Raw genomic sequence first — 13,109 nt, 5'->3', positions numbered from 1 at the left:
CCTAGCCTGACACTACATTTTTTTCCCCATCTTTTTTGTTTTTGTTTTCCAGGCGCCAAGTCTGCAACATTTTGATGTTGATTAATATATTGATCCACATCCTTGCTTGGGGGATATAGATTTTTCATGAAATCAATGTTATGATTTGCTTTGAACACTGAAACCTCAATGATAGGCACGCTGAATTAGCAGCAATTGCTTCAACTTCACTCGTAATTTCTTTCTAGGATGCCTCTGATGAATGGGAAAGGGCTAGAACATAAAGTGGTGCTGCTGGGATTGGAATTGGGCTCCTCACAGTCCTACTGAAAAAAAAACTCAAAGTCCCATTACTACCATCTCCACAATCAACTGCATTGAAAGTACTGGTTTCCTGCCTTTCAAAGAAACCAGCCATCCCTGAACCTGAGCAGATGGAGCGGGGTTGCCAAAGCTGCCAGGTTACAACGGTTGAGGTCACTTGGTAAGCAGTGCCCCTTTCTTCCAATGACGATGAATATCGGCCAAGTTTTTTTTTTTTTTTCTTGGCTTCCAAATGCCATCAAGGGCTAAGACACAACAGTGAGCAGCTCTCAAAGTCAAATCATGCATGCGTGCTAAGGGAAACTGGAAACGATGTTTGTTTAGGCTTCGCTTGCAGATGAGGAGAGAGAAGCCTTCTGCTCTGACGGTGACTGCTTGATGAGTTTGATATATTACTTTCCTGCTGAGCAAATTTTTCATCCATCAATTCTAGCTGTCTAACCACTCTCGTTATTGACTGTGCATATCAATGGCTCTCACAAGCCTGAGTACTTGTTAGAATCACCTGGAGGCTTCAAAGGCATAAGATCCAGCCCGGATGATAGCTCAATCTACTTTTTTAAACTTTAAATTGAAAAACCAGAATTGCACATATTTATGACTTACAATGCGATGTTTATGCACACTATGGAATGACTAAATCAAGCAAATTAACATAGCCTTCACCTCCAATATTTTTAGTGCTGACAACATCTGAAATTTACTCACAGAAATTTTGAAATGGGCCAAGGACTGGAACAGATATTTCTCAAAAAAGACAATAGGCTGAGAATATGTGAATCTGATTTTGTTAAGCTTCCTAGATGACTGTCACACTCAATCAAGGCTTAGAGCCAAATGCTTAGAAAAATGAAAGACTGGCTGGCCCAGTACATTTCCTGCTTAAAAAGCAAAAAAGAAATAAGGTGCAGTGTAAGGAAATCTGGACCCCCCCCCCCCAAAAAAAAGAACAGCTGTTTAGTTCACTGTTTCATGACCCAATGGTACTTTTTTTAAAAACCCATCAGGTTATACAAGCCTAAGAACAAACAAAATTCATTTCACTTACAGATTTTTCCCACTGGACTTGAGTACGGCAGCACTATTTGGATCCACAACAAGAATCGTATCTTCTTCAATGGGTCCAAGGCCTCTTTGCTGGTAAACAAACTCGTTGTCAAAAGAGCTAAACAGAATGGGGAATAATGCAGAGAGAAACGTCAAGGACTGAAACGATGAGTCCAACAGACTGCTTGTTGTCACGCATCCAACACGAAATGCTTACACTGGGACACAGTGATTAGGAAGATGGTCCCTACATAGAGAATGCCATCTTTTGGTGCTTCCAGAGAAGGAACTAGTCTAACTAGAGAATAAAGATGGAGTTTTTTTTACTTTACACTTTTAACCTTCATATATCGCTTTATCCAGTCACATGGAAAGGGAATAAAGCTTTAAAATATTAAAAGAAAATAGACCTCCAAGCAACTTGAGGAACACAGAGCGATGCTACCCTTCTCCTCCACAGTTCGCCCCTTGGATCACAACCTACCCCAATCACTGCTCGGAGTGGGCAGTGGGGTAGCAGCTTGGGTACTGTTGGGAAATGTGGCTGCAGACCAGCCCACTCCACACTACTTTCACAAGACCCCGTGTGATTCTTGCAGCTTTTTGAACAGAGTAGTGCACGACTGGCTGTACCCTCCCACGTTCTCACGTCCTCGTAACTTTTGTCAGGTGTTGTAACACGTGCAGTGTTCTGCCTCATCAGCAACAGCTAAGAATGGTGGCCTTCTGCATATCTTCCAGATAGTGGGGCAGAGCAGAGCTCAGTGCACCTGTTTCCATACCTGCTCTCTGCAGAACGATAAGGCAGGAAACCCTGCATACTTGAGCAGAATTTCTGCAAGAATGGATGGGAGTAAATTTGTGCAATCGTCCTTTGCTTTGTCCTCTCCACTGACTCATTTACCATCAGTTCAAAATCTCTGGTCATACTATTTTAGGAGAAAGCATCCTACAATGGACTGATGGGGCAAAGCAGGAGATTTTCTTCTCCCTAGAAGATACATGGAGCTTACAGCATTTCTTATAGCTCAGCTTGTTTCTCCACACCTTCAAATATTTCCAAACGTAAATTTTAGCTTAAGCTTTTCACTGCTAGCTATGTAAATTCACAGCAATATATCTGAAATGTCTGTTCAGTTTCTCAGAGCAAAAGGTGCATTAAAGAAGAAAGATAAATATTCCAGGCCCATAAGCCTTGTGACAGGTCACATGAAAACGTTGCAGCTGATGAACAGGTTAAGTAAAAATCACCCTTTAGCAGCAATACACGTCTGCACCATCTACTACATAAAATAAAAAATGTGTCAAGTAACTGATGTTTGGCTGTCACAAACACAATTTGTGTATGGGCACCTAACTTTTATCATTTAGAAATTTCAAGTTGTGGCTGTGATAATCGATAGTAAAACAAACTATTTCTTAGATTATTCCCTTTCATTTTAGCAGCCATTTTTATTGTTGTAATAGCAAGCTGTGCGAGAACAAACTGAGGAAGTGAAAGAAAAATGGGTACCAAAGTCAAACATATAGAGTAAGTGAAAGCTGAATGTCTAGAAAATGACAGTTCCACCTCAACAAAATATCTTTCCAGATTTGGTATTGCGGTGGAGAGACTAATATTCTGGGGGCTTGATTTGTTTCCAGTTGCACTCATGTAATCCATGGCACAAATGGCATCTTCACTGTTTCTTAAGAAAAGCCATTTCTCCAGAACTTTACCCTGTGTTCATTACAAAGTTCAATGACTAGCCCAGTGACTAAATTTACCAATCATGAAATTTATTTAACCACTATCCCTCAAGACAAACAAAAAAACCTAAACCTAAAGGAAATGAAACATGTCAAAAATCCAAGGTAAGATGCTCACATTAACACCACTGAACTGCAACATCAATAACAAGTATGAGCAATGTAGAGTTCTTAGGAAGAATATGGATCTAAAAGGACTGATTGCAGCCTAGCAGGCCTGACCGCTGCCCTTAGGGTCTCAGCATACTTCTTTCACAGGTGTCTGTTGAAACTGACCGTCACTCCACAGACTGGCTGGGCACAGGCCCTGCCCTCTGGACACCTGGAGGTTCACAGACCAAATGGCTGGTTCCTGCTACTCTATTGGCCAATCAAAAAAAAAAAATGGACATCTTTTCTTAAATGAGAACATCTCCGCTCTCTATCTGGCAGGTTTAGTGTGTGTGTGTGTGTGTGTGTGTGTGTGTGTGAGAGAGAGAGAGAGAGAGAGAGAGAGAGAGATATTTACAAGCTCTCTTGTAATTCAATGAAAGATAACCCTTGGGCAATTCACAAATGGATGTCCAATTGGAGAGCTGGGTACATGGCTGCTATAGAAAATCGCTTATTTTGTGTTCTGAATGCAGCCAGCATTATATGCTGCAGAGAGATCTTTATTTCAAGCACATTTAACTTTTTACAGGGATCTAATAATACCCTGTGCATTTCACACAGTGCCCGGCATGCTCATGATTTCTGTTTGCGTCTCTGAACATGCACTCAATTGGAAAGACAAGACTGTGGCCAGCTGATGGGTTGGAATCCATCAGTTCTTCATTTGGGCAGTTTGAACTCCCCATTAACGATCTGGCACATTAGCAGCTAATCAGTTTAGATAAGGCTGCAAGAAATACTTTTCTTTGTATGCAAAAAAAAAAAAAAGAGCTGGAGTAAGGAGAGAATAAACATCTCTACGCCATTAGTCAAAATTCAGAGAAAGAGAAATAATAACAGCAAATGCAAAAAGAAGTGAAATATGATGTTGTAATTACATACATTAAGAAGCTAGAGAAAGAACTGCAGATTTTCACATGAGAAAATAGATGCAAAATCAGTGTTGGGAATGCAAAATCAAATACAAAGGTCAAATACTCTAAAGGGAATATAATGTATATTATGCTAACAATACTAACTTTTGAATATATACATATTATAGAAAGTCCCATCAGAAGGAAAAAGAAATCTCTACGATCATTTCGTGTCCTTATAGGCTAGAACTAAAAACACCCCAACTAGTGAAGAAAAGAATGAAGATCTAGTTGTCAGGGCACCAGGCCTCCACATTCTGCTCAGTAAGCCAAGGCCACTTTGCTTAGTGAAGTGCATTTGGCTACTTAGCATTGAGGGGGTTTCTGAAAGCCCTCATTTTTTGAGTCACATGAACTGGATTGAATTTCGAATGTCTGCTCTGCAGGTCTTAAGCCCAGGTCTCCTGTCTTTAAAAAAAAAATGTAATTTCTCTTAGAAGGATCTGACATTCCAAGCCTGGAGACTCTCCCTGCCCATTCTCAAGTTCAATGTGAAAGTGTAGAAGAGATGGAAGAATAGTTATCTGAGAATATCAGAAAGTGACTTACAATTGAAAGAAAATGGCTCAAGTAGAATGAGAAGATGCAATAAACGAGAGAATGGTGCAATTCTGGAACATTCTTTTGTTCCAGATACAAAGGGACCAGGGACTGCTCAGTCACACTGAGTTCTTTATCCAGACCCAAGGTATGAGAGATTGTAGCTACCAAAGCAGAGCCCCTGGGAGATGTCCTAGCGGAAGACCCAGGAAGGTGGTGAGGTAAACCTTGATATGATTTTTCCCCCTGCAAGTTAGGAAGCAGACAGATTTCTAGAACAAAGGGTCTCAGCATAACTCCAAAAGCAGTGATTTGCGACCTAGTTGGGAAATGGGAGATGGAGGGAAATTTCCAGAAAATCACTTAAGTTCTACTTGAATAAAACTTAAAAATTAACCATTCAACTACTGAAATCTAATAAACAACATTCACGAAGATTTTAAATAAAAAGCTCGCACATCAAATAGACATAATACAAGGCTGGAAGGAACAATTCATTCTTTGGCCAATTACGATTAAGCTACTGTCCAGAAAGTTGAAACAATCCTGAATGGTAATGAATTGAAACAACTGGAATAAAGGCTTGACTTTAATATTTTCGAAACATTGCACAGTAAATTTCTGATAATAGTTTCAGCATAGTTGAATGAAACATACTTGAAAATTCCAGGTAACAAATTGAACAAGAGTCAATGTGGTTAAATAACTGAGAAAAACTTTTGAAAAACCATCCTTTTCTACTAACAGATATGCAGAATATGCATCAAGGAAAGTAATTACTTTACTGATCAGATAACACATAAAGTTTTATGGCCACTTCTAGACTGAGTACTTCAAAGGGCTTTCAGCTGAAAAATAATCATGTCAGTAATCATGAAAATTGGTTGATGGCCTGGGGAATATTTAGTTTGAAGAAAGATAAGTCTTTCTTTAAATATGCAAATAATTGGCAGGGATAAGTGGAAAAAACTCGTTCTGTATTATTTCATCATCGGGATGGAGTTACAAGACTTCAATTTGAGCTTAAGATAAGGGCAATCCTTGCCTTAACAGAACCTACAATTTTGTGAATGTCAAAAATGATCGGAATGAGAACGATTCCAAGGAAAATCAGTATAAAATTTTTCACCATTTGTTTAAACAGTGGTAGTACCAAGAACACAATGCCTGCCTGTTCTTGAATGTTCATTTTGACTCATCATCACATCATAAATACTGCAGCGAGGTGAATAACTCTTATGTTCTTAATGAAGGAGAGGAAACGTAATCTAATCTAATTTATATGAAGGACAATCATGCATGACAATTCTGAAAACAGAGCCAAATCTAGTTTGCTCTTTGAGCACATCCAAATCTCTTTTCTTAAAAAGATAACCAGCAGGTTCATCCATTTCTCTTCATTAAGAAAAAAGCAGAGAGGAGCTTGGCAGCAGAGGTCTGAGCGACGGAAAGGCTGTTCAAGGCCAACTGGCAATTCCAGAGAGGGAGGAGGAAAGAAAGGGAGAAGTATTCTTACATCGGAAAGGTAAAGATGAAAGAAGCAGCAGACCTAATGAGGAACATGAGCAGTTTGCACTGGAAGTCTTGAAGTCTCTTCCCCAGCCCTCCCTCGTGCTGCTCTTTATCACAGCAAACACACCAGGTCTTGGGCAGCGAGGCTGGACTCAACGTCCACAGGGTAGCGCTTATGTAGATGAAAGCTGGATGCCAGGGGAAGGCCTCCGGGAGAAGCCACAGGAGACTCTCTCCTGTGGTTCCTCTTTCATCATCCGATGCCACCTCCTGCATGGAGGAGACCTGGCCGATCCCTCTCTCTAGCAAGTCATCCCAGACTCTGCTGTTTGATTGGAATGAAAACAATATTGAAATGGAAAGTTGGACTCAGTCCAGCTCAGTTCTAGCCTGAGGAAACAGCATCCTTGGGAGAAAATGATGCTGCAATTTTCTCATCTGGCAAAACATAGGTAGAAGTCCATGCAGAAAATGTACAGCATTCATTAAAATGAAGAATATGCTAAAACGAGTTTGCTTTTTTTTTTTTTAGTTGAAAAGTCAGATATACAGAGAGGAGGAGACACAGAGAGGAAGATATTCCATCCGATGATTCACTCCCCAGGGGGCCACAACGGGCCGGAGCTGTGCTGATCTGAAGCCAGGAGCCAGGAGTCTTTTTCCAAGGAGTCTCTTCTTCAACCACACGGGTGCAGGGTTCCAAGGCTTTGGGCCATCCTCAATTGTTTTCCCAGGTTACAAGCAGGGAGCTGGATGGCAAGCGGGGCAGCCGGAATTTGAACCAGTGCCCATATGGGACCATGGCGTTCAAGACAAGGATTTTAGCCACTAGGCTACTGCACTGGGCCGAACAGTTTGCTCTTAAAAGCATTTGTTAAAATACCCTTAGATGTTCAATATCGGCTAGGATGAAGTATCAGACACATGAACGGGAAAGCTGAGTTACACTGCGATTGTTTGCTTCTAACTCTCAAGTGATCTCTTTGCCAGATTTCCATTTCCAAGGGTAACAACTGGAAAGAACAATTAAATAGAAACAAAGCTACCAGTCTATTTGGAAATGGACTGAAGTCCATCTTCAAATACACGAATACTCCACAGGTGTATATAACACATAGGTTTCATCAGCAACTCTTGAAAGGGCAGGAAGAGCAACTGAACTCCATGCGTAGATTCACAATCTCCAGATGTGACCCTGCAGTTGTCGAACTGAAAGGAATCAGACTAGACTGATTCTTTTAGAACATACTTTTATGTGTAAATATGTAATAAAGAATTATACACAAGTATTCGTTACTCAGAGTAATGAAATCAATCTGTTAAATTTTGGAACAAGTTTTTAGAAATGTTCTCCTGGGATGTGCCTGCAGGAATACTGAAGGCAGTTTCCAAAGTGGCCAAAGGGCAGCTCTGCAGTGGCTTATACACCTGCTAACTCTGAGATTTTGGGTAAAGCGTGAGGTGCCTCAAAAAGTTTTTGAAGAATAGAATTTTTAAAAAGGTTTACTTTGGTGCAAAAAGTTGGAATTCCACACTTACGCTGGGTCTTAAAAACATTCATTGAAAATGGGTATTGAGGAAAAACTGTGCCTGGGCTTAAATTTTTTTGTGCCAAAATAAGCATATCTTTTGATTCCATTTTTGAGCTGTTTTGAAGTGTCCCACTCCTGATTTTTTTTCTCCTCATCTGTAAGATGTGAGTGATGATGGTAATAAAAGTGCCAAGTGAGGTCATTGATGTTCACATTTGGGGCATAATGGACCCAAAGTTAACATTCAGTAAATACTAGATTTTTGAGAAGTCTCTCAAAGCAGGTAGTAGCAGAGGGAATGAAGAATGCCGAAGGAAAGTCAGAGGCACTAGGCAGTCCTGGTGTTACGTTTAGGTTTTGATGCTCATTAAAATACCGAGTAATAAGATTGACCTACGTCGAAATGCGAAGGTCCAGGAACTAGTTCTGCACAATTGGTGGCTCACGCACCCCATGTCTCATGTTATGACTGCTAGGGAGAAGCCTGGTGCAGAGTGAGAGGCTTCAATATCAGTCGCCGCAGGAGGTGAAGTTCATCTCAAAGGGAGGAGGGAACTGCCAGGTGAAGACGGGATCGGGCAGCTAACGGCTTCTTCCATGGTAGCAGCAGGTGAGACGTCAAAGCACAGCACTTCCTGTCTGCTAGCGTATCAGACATTAAAAGAATCATATGTTCTGCTCATAAAAAAATCAAGGTCAGAGAAATGCAGGACAAGATGGAAAAATATAAAGCTTGCAGGTAGATGCTAATTCCTGAAAGGGAGTACAAGCTGAATGAAAGGATGGAATAATAGTGACGTATTACAAGAGAGTTACAGTTAGCATGACTCAGTGCATCATAATTCACAGTGCCTCCATCAAGTACTTACTGCCTGCTAACCATCACAGAAAGACGGCCATGTGGTTCTTACTGTGTGCTGAAGGGCAATCTCAACACCCCCTGCCTGGAACCCTTGCAAAAACAAAAAAGGGAAGAAAGAGGAGAACGGTACCCTTGCTATCATTCATTACTCCAAGGAGCTGAGACGCACACCCTGAGGATACCATTGATGGGTCCAAATATGGAATTCAAAACAAAAAAGCTGTTTGTTTTGGAGCATAAATGTCTCATCATGGGTTCACCATGAGCTTTTGGAAAATCCCTTAGTTTTCAATTTTCATTAACAACAAGAAGGTAAAAAACATTACTTACTTTCCATCCCAGACATGGTCACCTCTGTGGAAAATCACCAGATTATTCTTAGGGTCCAATGCCACCCCAGAAACCTGGCCAGGCAACAGGTATACTCCAGGCCAGTCCAATGCTTCTTCTATGTGGAAGTCTACAAGATAAGTGCACACAGTGAGTGTGATGCGGAAAGCTAGGCACACTTCAGGAACACTCACAGTGGCTATAAGGACTCATGCAGTCATGTTGCTAGATGCAAAGAACTTGAAAGAGCAAAATCAAGCCGTGCTCTACATCAAATATTTCACATGCGCATGCCAAACTAGCTTCCTGTGCTATGGATTAAACAAGCAACTGTGCACTTATCACGGTACTGCCTGCTCACTTTTCCTACTGCTGAGAAGCCTGGAAAACCAGCTCACTCGTAAGGCCTTAAAAGAGACACCTGCCATTGCTTGCCTGCTTCTTGACAAGACTCATACTTTAAACTAGTGTGTTTAGACACTACGGCATCAATGATGGCATCATTTTACTACAGAGTTTTTAAATGTTGTACATAAATAACCAAGAGTAGTCTATCACGCCACATTCCTCTATCAGCTCCCATCTACCTTCCGAGTCTATTCCGAATGTTCACTGTAGAACAGTCTGCACCAGTCATTGATTACCGCTGGTAAGAGGAACTATAAAAAATACTAAATTCAAATTTAACCAGCTTTAGTTTTCTTGTAAGAATGGGACACTGTCTTTTGATGTTGTTTCTATTTCAACGTTTCCCAACACAAAAAAAAGGGGTGGGGAAATGACAGAAACTCTGCAAATTTAGTGATTTCCAGGGGTCTCTCATTCCAGTTCAGAACACATTTGCCCTCAGAGAATACTTAGCTTCATTTGTGTTATTCCTTTCATAAACATGTTCAGCCACAGTGCTGCTATGTAGAGTATTATACTAATTGATGATATGCAGCTACTAAGATAGCCACGAAAGCCACTGTTATCCACCTCAATTTTTCCTTCCCTTTCAAATACTTCAATTGAGATCCAAGAAGTAGAAAGGCAGCCATTCGAATATCATTTCTTCTCCCCGTTCTCTGGAGGAAGTGGCAATCTGCAGGGAATTCCTCAAAGACAGAATTTAAAGACCAGCAGAAGAAAGAAAAGCAGAGGGGTCACACCACCATCTCCTGACAGCTAGACACGATGCTGGTGTGAAAATAAATGTGTTAAAGCAATTCTTTTAAAAAGGTATCCTTTTCACTCAAACAAGTTCTGATCTTTAACCAGAATGAACTACACAACACAATGAATAGCATGCTACATCAGTTCTGCCAGTCATCTCTGCTGAAATATCTTCAAGAAATACACCCCATGTAGACTCTTATGCGAAGCATTATACCAGTTTCTGGCAACACAAAGAAATAAAACAAGGGTTGGGGTTTTAATGAATAAAGGGATATTGTCAGATACAATAGGATAGGGACATGCAAGACACACTGAGAATAAACAGAAGCCAAATACTTAGGACATAAAGGGACACAGAAGTGGGACCCTAATCCTTCCCGGGGCTGAACTGAGTTTTAGTTACCTTCAGGTCACCCAGAGGAGCAAATTTGTGTCAACAACAAAAACAAGGATGTCTGTGCTTGCAAAATGTACCTCAATGTGTTTAAGTAATCTGGAAGGGGACGCTTGTGTAAGTTGCATGGTGGTGGCAATGCTCTGATTTGGATGGTAAATTCCCTGCCCGGCCCAGGCCCCTGTTTTAAAGGTTTGGAGTCCACAGTCTTACGCAAAAGGTGAATATATGCTAATGGCACTAAGAGGGCAGAAAGGTAATCCAGCTCTGGGGGTCTGAAGATGGAACCTTGGGGAGGTGAAAGGGTTGGATATGATCATTAGGGTGTGGCCCCCTTCATGGTCTGCATGACCTTGTTGCTAACTGTCAAATTCATGGGGTCTCCTGCTTTGTCTCAGGCATGGAATTTTCAAAGCTGTGAGCTAAATAACCCCTTTTTCATTTATAAAATTACCCCAGGTGTTTCCTCATAGTAACAGAAAGTTGCCTGATAACAGTGGGGCATGGGATGACCTGACCTTGACAATCTGCTTCAGATTCAGCCTAAAAAAATATATTGTACTAGGCACCCCATGAAGGAGTCTGGATTTAACAACGGGGCTGTAGTATGCAGCTGTGCTGTCATGACCTCCACGATGATTTACTTTCAGGCATGCTGTCGATACTGTATTCATAGCAATGAATTACAAGGGTGAGGGATAATTTGCTTTTGGGTTATATTAGAGACAACAAGAAAGTCACTCTCACTAAGGTGCACTTATGAGGCTTTTCTGAGCTGGGAGGAAGTAGGTGGAGGGAGGGCCAGGGTGACAGCTGGTAGGCATGAGCTTGCAAATAATCCCCAGCCCAGGAGTGGATCTGAACGAAGCTGCTCAGATGAACAGCATCCATCATCTATCAAGCTGACTTGTCAAAATAAGAAGAAAAGGTTGCAAATTGCTGCTACAGCAACTGGGAATCACTAAGGGTTTTTCAGTATGGGTGACATGATTTAAACCGTGTTTTTTGAGCATAAACTCTGGAAACAGCATATAAGCATAGCTACTAGAGATGTCAAGATAGTTCAGCATATGGATAAATCATCCCCCAAGGAAAATGTTCTAAATATTTTAAAGCTGTTCGAATCTCATATTGTATTTCATTCATTCTTGGTTACAGCTTGTCATCACTCTAAACTCATTCACCAGGTCCTGGAACTTCTGGATGGGCTCTAAGGGAATCTAAAAAGTCATGGCAGGGTAGACATTTTAATTGCTTTTGTCAGGTTCTCAGAGCTCAGAACCACAACACAGAGGCAGAATGTTTCCAGGGCTCAGCATTCATCTTTTGTATTTGTAGGCAATGGCATACATGTCCTCCATGGCCTAGCATCTCACTTGCTCATGATGTCCACTAGCATGGACACACCTCTATGCTCTTCTAACTCACTAGGCGCCACCTCTATGGACACCTAATATTGCTGCAGACAAGGTAAGGATATTCAATAAAAACTTTCAGTGGCTAGTTAGTCCCAGTAATGATAATAAATACTTAGCAACAGTGATCCATTCACTGGTACTAGTTGTTAAGTGCTCCTGAGCTGCAGAGATTCCAATTCTCATAGGCAAAAGAGATAATGTGCTTTGCTCTGGGGTTAAGTATGAATTTCATAAAATCCTGGAAATACTCTTACTGTGTAAAGAACTTTAATCAGAGGATGAATGATCTCAGCTATCGCAAGTATTTAGATTGGTAAGTGCTTGGAACGGCAAAAACCATTGATGCATGATGTAAAAAAACACACCTTCCTCAATTAAAAAGTCTTGTTACATCTAAGTATATTGTTGACATTTCCAAGAAAAATCAGGGTCAATATCTAGGACAATTAAAACATATTGCTGGGTGATTTTCCAAGTGGTAAAAGGCCGTACATAAGGAAACGTGTGAATCTAACATTGTGCTCAACCTGGCTTTTTTTAGTACTAAATGTTTGGGAAAATAATATCAAATTATTCTAACTTTACTTAAAAAAACATCTTAACACATTTATGAGAATTATCTGGACAAGATCTCAAGACTTAGAGGTCCTGGGTCTCTGTGCTAACCAGAAGTTCTATTAGAGTTAAAGGAAAACTACGAGCCTGCTTCCATCTGTGCATATGAACTCTGCTAACTTACACTTTTGCTCCCAGTGTAATACCTCTTTCGTAAGTGGGAAGTTAACATGGTTTCTTTTAAGATGAATGAGGAATGAAGCACTCATTCAGCAGTAACAGGTCTCCAGTGGATTAGCGTTGACTGCGCTGCCCTTCCAAGATGTTCACCTCATGGGAATCACGGAACGGCAGCACTGCACCGCCATTACCCCGATGCTTTCCACTTGGCATTAGATGAACTTCACCTTGACTCAGACTTTAGACCCTAATCATCAACAACAGCAATTCTCTAACACTCAACAACCATCTGAAAGCCTTATTAAGGAAATTGTGTGCTAAACTATACTTAGACTTTTCCTTAAAGTTAACATTTTCAATCTAGAGATGTTAAACGTTGTTTTGATCTTTCTTACATCTAATGTAAGAAATGACTAAGGTATGATTAGCTAACATTACTGGACTTACAGTTAGAAAATATTA

At 40.8% G+C, this 13,109-nt stretch overlaps 1 protein-coding gene across 20 annotated transcripts in view; it reads right to left on the bottom strand.

Moving 5' to 3' along the window:
* PAM (peptidylglycine alpha-amidating monooxygenase) overlaps nt 1-13,109 on the bottom strand; it is a 140,901-nt gene that overhangs the window by 22,322 nt on the left and 105,470 nt on the right. For 18 of the 20 annotated variants that reach the window (XM_040986094.1, XM_040986097.1, XM_040986098.1 and 15 more), the window contains 2 exons: nt 8,943-9,072; nt 1,352-1,468 (listed from right to left, as the gene is read on the bottom strand). In XM_040986094.1, coding sequence (XP_040842028.1) covers nt 1,352-1,468; nt 8,943-9,072 — 247 coding nt within the window. Of the gene's footprint in view, nt 1-1,351; nt 1,469-8,942; nt 9,084-13,109 lie in introns of all 20 variants that reach the window. The other 2 variants (XM_040986114.1, XM_040986112.1) reach the window with 1 other exon arrangement.

Source organism: Ochotona curzoniae, unplaced genomic scaffold (assembly GCF_017591425.1).
Source record: "Ochotona curzoniae isolate NIBS_2020 unplaced genomic scaffold, NIBS_Ocur_1.0 contig_4501, whole genome shotgun sequence".
Classification (NCBI taxonomy): Eukaryota; Metazoa; Chordata; class Mammalia; order Lagomorpha; family Ochotonidae; genus Ochotona; species Ochotona curzoniae.
Note: the sequence above shows the minus strand (reverse complement) of the source record. Positions and strands in the feature narration are given on the sequence as shown.